At 33.1% G+C, this 11,138-nt stretch overlaps 1 protein-coding gene across 5 annotated transcripts; it reads right to left on the reverse strand.

Moving 5' to 3' along the window:
* Positions 1 to 1,063: 1,063 nt before the first annotated feature.
* Positions 1,064 to 8,949, reverse strand: LOC136229694 (uncharacterized). Of its 5 annotated transcripts, none has more exons than XM_066018615.1 (10): positions 8,758 to 8,949; positions 8,505 to 8,608; positions 7,455 to 7,597; positions 7,298 to 7,341; positions 6,785 to 7,147; positions 4,435 to 4,553; positions 4,090 to 4,317; positions 3,488 to 3,577; positions 3,272 to 3,398; positions 2,330 to 2,468 (listed from the first exon to the last, which is right to left on the reverse strand). In XM_066018615.1, the coding sequence occupies exons 6-10, from the start codon at positions 4,507 to 4,509 to the stop codon at positions 2,461 to 2,463; spliced, it is 528 nt and encodes a 175-aa protein (XP_065874687.1). In that variant the 5' UTR covers positions 4,510 to 4,553; positions 6,785 to 7,147; positions 7,298 to 7,341; positions 7,455 to 7,597; positions 8,505 to 8,608; positions 8,758 to 8,949; the 3' UTR covers positions 2,330 to 2,460. The 5 variants fall into 5 exon arrangements, with proteins under 5 accessions (XP_065874676.1, XP_065874680.1, XP_065874687.1 ...); XM_066018610.1 differs by having other exon boundaries at positions 4,435 to 4,556; XM_066018604.1 differs by lacking the exons at positions 4,435 to 4,553; positions 6,785 to 7,147; positions 7,298 to 7,341; ... (1 more) ...; positions 8,505 to 8,608; positions 8,758 to 8,949 and adding exons at positions 1,064 to 1,404; positions 1,489 to 1,617; positions 2,047 to 2,168 and having other exon boundaries at positions 2,300 to 2,468; positions 4,206 to 4,317.
* Positions 8,950 to 11,138: the final 2,189 nt, after the last annotated feature.

Below are 11,138 nucleotides of genomic sequence, written 5' to 3' on the forward strand. Positions count from 1 at the left end.
GCTACACAAAGAGCCACCTGTGCTTTGCACTCACATTTTAGGATAACCAACTTGATCCATAACCTGTTCTTTCTGAAAACTATGCAAAGAAACCCCTTCCATTTCACTGATATTCCTAAATAACCTGAATTCTGTCTTGTGGTTCAAAAACTGCTTAATTTGAAATCATGTGTTTTTAAAAGACACACAAATCATGAAAACAAAAGGCAATTGAGCAGATAATGCTAAAGATAAGATAGAAAGGAATTATGTGTTTGGTTGGAAAGATCTTTAATGATTGATATAAATAGAAAGGATAGGTTGTTATGAGAATCAAGCTGTGTGGGTCGGGTAAGGAAGGAAATGATAAGATGTTGAAAGGTGAGTAGGTTAAATAATTTGCATACAGACAGAATTTTTACACTAAAATAGCCTCTCGCTGACAAACCAGAACCTGAGCCTAACATTACAACCTTTGTCAAGTCCTTTGGACTATGTTTGGAAGAATTTTGACTCATAGCACTACACCATAGATGGCCTATTGCAACATCGTAAATGAGTTACAATTGGCCCTAAAAATGTAACAATGGGTAAAAAAATGGGATAAGGCAATACTTTAGGCCATATTTAAAGTATTGCTATTGTAGCCATTGCCTTTGCTGTTAAAGGCAACATTATGTTACTGGATGCAACACCGAGAAATATGTTGCCATATTTTACAGCAATTGCAACATTATCTCACAAAATAAGAAGAGGCAACATTGTTTCCTTGTTAAAGCAACACTTTTAATATTAATAATATGTTGCTTTTGTTAACTACTGGCAACATTTTATAGTTAAATGCAACACTTGTATACAAATATATGCAACACTCTTCTATAACAATGCAACACTCTCTAAGTATAAGCAACACAAAAATTTTATACATAATTAACGATTGTTTGAAAAATGGCAACATTTTTGTAACCAATAGCAATGATTTTTATTTGACAAAAGCAATGCTATTTTAAGAAAATGCAACATTTTTTATATACAACAACATTATTTGATTTCAAAAGCAAATATGTAAAGCACCACTTAATAATAAAAAATGTAACTTTTTAAATAAATTGCAACATAACATGTGTTTACATAAACAGTACCAAAATAAAAGAAAATTGTTTATCAAAAGCACATAATATTCGAATTCAACAAAACCACCTAATATTAGAATTCAACAAAAACAACTAATATCTAAACATTACAAGCATAAACAAACAATTCTTCATTCATCAACATGAATTTGAAGGAAGAGAGTCGACAGTGTCGGGAGTAGGAACAACCCTATCCAAATTTAGATTGAGTGTTGGGTTCATTCATCTTCATCTTATCCTGTATCGCCTTCATGTTTTTTGTTCTTTGATCGGACAAGGATTTCGCGGTTTCCTGACAGAATTTTTATTATGGTTATATGATAGGACTCGCTGAAATTGAGAAGAAAGATATGACAAGCATGGTGTGCATACTTACAAAAGCTTCATTTGCTGGTGTTGATTGACGAAGGAAAACATTTGTTAATTCCATAACCTGGTCTGGAATGTCTAACCGCAGCTTGAGCCCCATTTCTGTGAAGGCAGACAAAAGGGCCACATGATCCCCCTGTAACACAAAAACGACAATTTCTTGTGAAGAATAACTAATTGAAATCATTTAAAATAGTTTTACAGAATGAAGAAACTGCAAATTACAGAAATGCCCTGAATGGGCATATGGTAATGGAAAAATCAAGATGAAAAAGGGGGCAAACAACACACCGTGCTATTATTTAAAAAACTTTAAAAAGGAATATTCGCCTTAAGAAAATTTTAATGAATATGAATACAATTTATATAGTAGGCAGAGGACATTGAATAAAGATGAAGAGGAGGTTGTAGACATGTAATGTAAGCATGGGCACACAGAACAAGAGTAAAGTTGTAGCTAGAACTGGTGTTCTCATGAAAGACTGGAACTCTCTAAATTAAGTGAAGTTCAGTGCTATAAATTCACATGCATTATCGGCCTTATCCAAAGAGAGGGAAAAGAAACCTCAACAGATGCAAGAAACATTTTGGCCAGCGCTTGTTTCAAGGTACTAGATATCTTTTTCGTGAGTCCAGAGTCAAGCAAAATTGGACGATTTGGAGGTTCCTTGCTCACCAGAAAATTCCCTGCAATATACAGTCAAAATATATTCATAATAAAAACGTAAGAAAAAGGGTAGAAAGTTTTCACCACTTCAGAGTGTTAGCATGCTATTATCCGCGAAGAGAATTTAAAGAGGGAGACAGAGATAAAGTACCAGGATGAGGATCTCCATTGAAAAATCCATCAATATATATTTGATGAGCATAAGCACGTGTTATTTCTTCAACAATATGTTGTCTGTCAACCCCATAAGCTTCAAGTGATTCATGATCATTCAAACGAATTCTATCCATATACTCCAAAATTAACACCTTTTCAGTTGACTGTCATTGGAAGCAACAGAATACAAGTTAAAATAAATGCAGCTATTGGGAACATTATTTAGTACAAGAACAAAAAATGAAACACAGAGCATAACAACAGTCATAGCGAGCACTACCTCAATGTTAACCACAACCAAACAGTAGATTCATAAGATAGAAGAAAAGAAAAACTACTAGTGGAACAAGAAAACTGTTATAGACCAAAGCAGCTTTGTGCTTGTCTATTTAAGAAGAGAGATGAGTTTTATGTCAGAAATTATTATGGGGCAATACAAGATTGCTGGCTAAGATTCATAAGATTGCTGGCTACTGTCCTGGTGTTCTCTATAATATGGAGACAAATTTGATTAAGAGCAAGCTAAAAAATGAGCATATATAGTAATGGATTTGGTAATAAAATTGTAGCACATGAATTCTAGGATAGGAATAAACTCAGAATTCTTTCCAATAATTTATTCATTAATTCTAGAATCTATAATCATAAGAACTCCTTCACAGTTATAAATCACCACATTAAAAGCACGAACTTCTATTGGCCTATACTACCCAATAATAAATGGGAGGCCTATACTACCCAATAATAAATGGGAACTTAATATGCTCATCAGCAGTCCGCAGTTCTGGAGTTAACTTCTCTTTCCCAGATGATTGGGTTTTACTCCATTACATTAGAATTTATTGATAAATTTTACCCGAACTTTCAAGTCAGATGGATAAATTCGCTAAAAGATGACAAACTTAATCTGTCAATTTGACAAAATGGACCTCCTTAACATAAATATCTAAAAAGAATCAAATAGTACCAGCTTCGGAATTGAAGTCGAGTTCTTTTGGAGCTTCTTTGCACCATTCATCAATCATGGGATTAAAGTCATATTGTGGTTCTGCCCATGCTATCCAGTCAACAATTGCCTTGGAGTTCTTTAAGTCCTGCATAACAATGCATGCAAAAAGGATAAATAAATATTGCAAACCTTCAGCAATCATTTTCAACTCTTATAAGCCAAAGAGAGGAAAACCTCCAAAATAATTGACTTTATGCCCTCATGTTGAACCTTAACGACCACTTCCTGCCCATCAATCAGTGTTGCACGATGGACTTGTGCAATCTGTATGGAATACAATATGGGAAATAGAATTATTTAAAGATAATTAACGTTTGCTATAATTTGGAAGAAATAGAGCCACACATATATACTACTCTCGAAAGATAGAAATAGATAGCTTTTGGGAAGTTTCTACATTGACATTATTTTGTCGACCTCTTTGCATATTAAATATTTCTAGCTGGGGTTTGTTAAGCTAATTCAGAGAAGAAGGGAACATAATCATCATCTTGTAACTTCTTTGGCTTGATTTATACGAGCTATTGTATGTGCACTCACCATTTGTTGGATGGCTTTAATCTGTACTTGCCATCTTCGCCAAAGACTAATTGACCCTTCATATATTACAATATTTCTGTTTTTCTCTCTTTCAGACAGTTTGTTCCAAAATCAAGGGTTCCAGTGAATATGCAACCAACTTAAGTTTTATTCCATTTGATTTACGACCATAAGAAACATAAAGTAGATCAAAACTACTAAAAGGTTTTCACTGTTTGTTAAATAAAGCCTATAACCTCTTGCAAGGGACGAGGAGGAAGAGAGTCCTGTAACTGCTTGAGAAGTGAAATGAATGCAGGGGGGAGAACATCAGCACGTGTAGATAAGTATTGTCCAAGTTTTACCCACAAACCTTCCAATTCCATCATCAAGTTGAGAACACGCCTAGCATTGCGATTGTGTGCCTTCTCCCACAAATCAGCTCGCTTAGTTTTCGACGTCCATTTATCTCTTTGTTGTACAGTCTTCAATACACAAAAAGGATATTTATTTATTTATTTTAAAGGAAGGGAATTAGTACAACGAAAACATTTGAATATACCAAGTCAAGATAGAAATGGGCAGCAATCAAGAAACAATACCTTATAATCCAGGTAGATCATAACAGCCACGGCAAATACTCTCACACGCCTTCTGTAAATGTTTCCCCAACCCATATTTGTCAGGAAACAAAGCCAAGAATGACTACGTTCATAGGGTTCTACTGAGAATGCAAACCAGAAGTGCAGAGAAAAAGTTAGATTGAAAAACACATCAGCTTATGGAATTGATATAGTCATTTGAAATTTGAAAAGAATGTCTCTTGCACTTAGTGGGGAAAATAATAACAGGAGTCCTCAATTGAATATCACCAACTGAAATATCCTAGGTCAAGCATTTCGTTATTAGTACCTAGTGGGAAAATGATCAACCGCGCTCTGTAACCAAAGCTGAATATCAACTACCCAAATGAACAATCTAAAACAGCAAAATCAACTGAGGCATAAAAAAGGCATCAACAATCTAAAGAATGCAAACACGAAGGCATCAGCGAATGTAATTTCAATAACCAACGATGAACTCTCCATATAGTCACAGAAAACACGAACAAAGTACTCAAAATGGTAATCCTAGGGTAGAGACAAGAACTAGAAACAAATATAGCTAATGCAACCCAAGAAATAAAGCCATTAACTACAATCAGAATAGAGCCACTGAAGACAAAATTCATGCTGCATAGTTCTGCTACTGAATAGATTTACAACTTCAATTTCTCTTTGTAATTTCCATAACAACATTGACTGCATTTTCTTCGAATTTGTTTACACGTCAATCAATAGCTAGTGAACAACAATTCAGCCAAGCAGAATGAATATGGATTGCAGGTAGAAGACATACAAACAACAAATCCAAACACAAAGGCATCAACGAATGTAATTTCAATAATCTATGATGAACTCTCCATATATGGTCACAAAAAACACGAACAAAGTACTGAAAAATGGTATTCCTAGGGTAGAGACAAGAACTAGAAAAGAATATAGCTAATGCAACCCAAGAAATAAAGCAATTAATTACAATCAAGACAGTACCACTGAAGACAAAATTCATATTGAATAGTTCTGCTACAAAATAGATTTACAGCTTCAATTTATCTTCGTAATTTCCATAACAACATTGAAGGCATTTTCTTCGAACTTGTTTATACGGCAATCAATAGCTAGTGAACTATATTGCACGGGAAATGTTATTTCTAAAACATAACCTTCATAAAATAGCCTCCAAAGAAAAACTGACACAAAATGCAGAAACGCTAGAGGAGTATCCGTGCAATATAGCTAGTGAACAACAATTCAACCAAGCAGAATGGATATTAGATTGCAGGTAGAAGACATAGAATCAACAATCTAAAACTCAGCAGAATCAAGTACGTGAAGCAAATGAATTTGTTTGTGGCAAGAGTTAGGACGACAAGTTGCTTACATAAGATATAGATAGGATATAGTTTTCAAGGTCTTCATGTGGGTTTTCTAATGGATTCTAGAAACCATACCATTGAATTTGCACAAACTTGAAAAATAAAAAGACATTATTGTGACTATACATTTATACTTATAAGTTATATTTAGTTGAGGGCAACACATAATATTTTTCAGGATTTTAAGGATTGGACCTTCGGTACTTAAGTTGGAATTTTAAATCCCAGAAGAAGTAGAGTAGATTTTTTCTAAGTCCGAAACTTATAATCACGGACTGTTAATAGAGGTATTTGACTCTCAAACTACTAAGTTTTTATATATTCAATGCAAAAAGTCTCCATCTATAAATTTTTCTATATATTCAAGGGATAAGGTACCAAAATAGGCCTATGGTTTTAGGGGAAGTATCAATTTAGGCTCCACGTACAAAATGGTATCAATATAGGCTTAACATTTAAAAAATGTATCAATTTAGGCCTCGATAACACAGATCATAACAACAGTCATACCGAGCACTACCTCAGTGTTAACCACAACTAAACAGTAGATTCATAAGATAGAAGAAAAGAAAAACTCAGTGGAACAAGAAAACTGTTATAGACCAAAGCAGCTTTATGCTTGTCTATTTAAGAAGAGAGATGACATTCAGCAGGCACTGTGCACGGTAAGTCTATCAATCCCAAAACTAGTTACAATTCTCAATTTCAAAAGGTTAAAAAATTGGACCAAAAATGTAAAACAGAAACATGGAAAGAATGAAAAACAATGTGAAACCAAATAGAGAAACTGAAAACCTTTTACTTCTCTAAGAAACTCTTATTGCCATATTAAATGAAGGGACTGAGTGCCTAGAATTACAGAATCTTCTTTAGTACTATTACAGAAACACAAGCAAAGACAGAATAGATAAGTTCTGATAATGATTTGATCAACATATACACATGCCAACAAAAATATATATTACATGTATTACCTCAATTTTGTCAGGTCTTCTAAATCTTATTAGAGATGGAGAGTTGATTACATCCAAAACCATGAGGTTTGAGTCCAAAAACACTTGCATCCCTAATGTTCCAAAATTAGAAGCTTTTATCCCTAAGATTAGAAAAGGCACAACAATTTGGTCCTTTGATCTGTTAATGGTGGCATCCAGTTAATATGTCCATATATCAATTATTCCATATATATAGAGATATAAACAGGCTAATCGATGATCATTTGAACATAGTTTAAAGCATAAACATCCCTAAATAAAGTTCCCATTGCCACTTGGATGGTACATGTAAAGTGCTCTTCCATCTAATGCCTGAGTTGGTCTAGCATTTTCCTCAGATCCCTGAAACATGCAAATTAATTTTTTTAATTGGAATCTCGTGTCAATAAAACTACTTGGAAAATTCCTGCAATGGGACGGAACCATTATGATGCTCATATAATCTGAATTGGGAGATCAGTACTGATTTCCTTGAAAACTTCGATTACTTACATCATGAACAACATCCCTTAAAGCTCGTACTTGCTCCCTTGAAACTGTCCAATAATAATAATAATGATAAAAAATTGTTGTTTTATTTAGAAGAGCAATCAAAAAAGGTAAGCAAGAATAGATAAACAAAATGGTCATATATATGTAAACTAAGGACCTGTTTGCTTATTGTCCAGACAACACCCTTAGTGCAAGAAGGAACAGTAAGAGAACCAATATATCTGTGATACTTCTGGCTTCCAAATTTGATACTCATGGGCTTACTACTCTTTTATCCACTTCCTTTACATGGTGCATCGACTATGATAAATCAACAGTTGGAAAATGTATTAGATTTCAATTGTACATGGACACGACAATGTTATTTCTAAAATATAACCTTCATAAAATAGCCTTCAAACGAAAATGGATAGGGACACGAAACATGAAAACGCTACTAATGAGAAGTGTTTGTGCACATAGTTTTAAATTGGACGTTGTTTTAATGGTGCCACCAAACATTCCAAAGATTAAATACAAGAACAAAAAATTAAAATACACAGGAATTAATACCACATTAGAGCCTAAATAGATTAATTAGTATGCTATTTTGACCAATAACTAGGAAAGCTGTAAGATCAAGAATAATAATGAAATGGCAAGTGAATTGGTAATATAAGAATATTATGTCATAAGCCATCTTGCCATTCCATTAAGGGGTGATAAATATGATAGGTTGATATCCATGTCAAACCAGAACAATTACCAAAAGGAAAACTAAACACATCAGGAATTGAAAAGACAACGTAATTCATAACTTCTAACCACTGATGCAAAGTCACTGACACTATAAACCACAAAGATAAAAAGGAAAGAAAGCAAATATGACTTCAAATATTCGCCCAAGTTTCATTTCATTCAGATGATAAATACAAATTATCCTACAGAAACATACAAAACTTAATAAAACCTATAGCTCATATACATCCAAGCTGAAATTCAAAACTTAAACTTCCTTGATTGATAAATAACACCATAGTAAGGCCCATATATAGAAAAATTACACATTCCACTCAGATTAAACAACAAAACCTTATCCCACGCAATGCTTGATAATTTGAACCTAATAAAAACACAAAATTACTGAAGTGGATCTAAACAAGGAAAATGCAAAATACTGAAATCGCAAGAATCCTAATTGCAAAAGAAATGAAGAGAGATGACATACCATTGCAAGAAAAGTTGCGGATTAGCAATTTGGAATCAGCGATTCAGCTCAAAATCGAGATAGGAAACAGAAAAGAGAGGAATAAGGAAGCCCAGAGCACCTGCCTGTCGGAGCGGGATTAAGCAAAATCAACGGTTATGATCGTATAATGGGTTACGACATAAAGGAGAATACTTGATGATCAACGATTATAGACCTAGGGTTTTATACTGATAAAAACACAAGAATCTGATATTAGAAAAAGAAAACTCACCTCAGTCCTGAAGTAAGAACAAATTTTGGTTCGATTTCGTCAAATGCTACCACCAGTTAGGTCATACCAAGGGAAATCATCAAAGTGAAATTAATTCTGGTTCGAAATAGCAAGGGTGAAACAATGAAGGGAGAAATAGAAAAGAGCAAGTGAGCCAGAAATGGTACGAGTGAAAGGATGGGAGAGAACGGTGAGAGAAAGGCAGACACATGTCATTTTATTTTATTTTCTTTTTCTTTTTGTTTTTCTTTTTTTAGGAATTTTGGAGGGAAATATTCTAAGTTTCATTTTAGTTGGGAGGGAAATAATTGAAAGGAAATTTTAGAGTTAATTGGTATAATGATGTTTTGATGCAAAAATTAATTAGTGTGAATAAAAAAAACAATTTGAAAAATATTAATAACATTTATTAGTATTTTTATTACTAACAATTAAATATACTTCAATATATTTAGATTCTAGTATATGATTTTTATTATTTCTTTTTATTATTATTTTTAATTACTGGAGTGAATAAATTGGGGAGAAATTTAGAGCTTAAAAATTTGGTGAAAATTTTAGAAATTAATTGGTGTGAATTTTAGAACCAAATTAACTAGAGAAACTTTTTTAGAGCAAAAATGGACGTATAATAAAAAATAAAATTATTAATTAAAAATAATGTATGTTTTTTTTTTTTGAGAAAATATAATGTATTATTTTGGTAACAATATAGTGTATTATTAATAACTACTGTATTTTTATCTAAAAATTAGTTACACTTATAAAAAAAATTAGTTATACTTATTATTATTATTATTATTATTATTATTATTATTATTATTATTATTATTATTGCAACATTTAATTTTTTTAACAATATTGCTTTATCTAATTATTAAGTTAAAAATGCAACATTATTTGTAAATATTGTTTGAGTGTAACATTAGCTCAAATAAAACAACTAAAAAAATATAAAAAACAACACATTTTTTAGAAGTGTTACGTTAGATATATATGAATAGTAGCAATCAAATAAATTTAGTAAAGGCAACATTTAAAAGCAACATGTTTTGAAAAAGAGTTGCACTAGGCAATCTATGGTGTAGTGTAGATTCGGGACCAAAAGGCAAACTCACACCCTAAGGGTGTGGTGACTGAGCTAAGGAGTGAAATTGCATTCTTTTCCCTATGGTAAATAAATGTCATACGAGAGTGAGTGAATTATTTCAGTCCTTTGTAAGGCATGTCTGGCAAGTTTGTTATTTCTTGTGAAAGTAGAAGTCTAATTTTAAGATTTAAGGAATTTCTCGATTAAAGGCACAAGTTTAAAACAAACTTTAACTTTTCAATGAGATCATAGCTTGCATCTGTCAACTACCTTGCTGAACAAAACAATTTCTTTTCTCCATATCTTTCTCTGTAATATTTCATTCCTAACTCTTCTTCCGATTAAATTCTTTTTCCTTCTTACATTTGGTTGCTTGAGGACAAGCAAAGATTTAATTTGGGGGTATTTGTTAGGCATGAAATTGACTAAGTTTAATCACAATATTTATACAAGAATTGGGGTGTTTTTATGTTATATTGCAAGAATAAAAGGGTTGATTAATGTTTTTTATAGATAAGCAAAGATAAAAGCCAAACTCGCTGGAAACAGCTTGTTTCGCAACTGCCAAAGAGGAGTAGAGCCTTTCTATGATCCAGCGGTCAAACGCCGGATATTCTAATGACGGACAGCAACAGATCAGAGGTGGGCGTGGCAGAGGCAGCAGGTGGAAAAGTGTTTCGGTGGCATTTCCTAAAGTAACATGACGACAAGATGTTTCGACCCTTGAGTGTTCAAGGGTCAAAAGGATCCATAATCATTTTCTATTTTGTAGTATAGTTAGTGTTGACTTATTTTCTGTAATATTTTGAGGGTACTTTCGGGTACCAATTTTGGTCCGGTCTTTCTCCTTTAAATAGATGTAGCAAAGGAAAGATGGGGCATGTTCATCATCGGATATTTTTATTTGTTTAGAATAGAAAAGTAACTTTCTATGCGTTAGAGAAGAGCTCCAATGGAGTTTCTGACTGTAGCAAGAACTTCTGATTGCTCACTGCTCGATATGAGTGAGTAATCCATTTTGAATAGGCACGGCCAGTCCGGGCCGGGGATGTAAGTTTTATAACTCTTTCAATGAATGTTTTGTATTTTGCCAATGATGTGTTGATGAGGATCTTTACTTTTGTGCTTCGGCATATATGCATGTGATATATGAATGTTAGGACACTACTTGCATCTTCACTGATATCTCTATCAATCTCGCAACCCTCGAAGCAGACATGTTAGATGGTTGTGTCAAGGGTTTTCTTAACGGAAATGCAGCTTTGATCTTAATGCAAGAAAGAAAGTTCCT

Source organism: Euphorbia lathyris, chromosome 1, assembly GCF_963576675.1.
Source record: "Euphorbia lathyris chromosome 1, ddEupLath1.1, whole genome shotgun sequence".
Taxonomy (NCBI): Eukaryota; Viridiplantae; Streptophyta; class Magnoliopsida; order Malpighiales; family Euphorbiaceae; genus Euphorbia; species Euphorbia lathyris.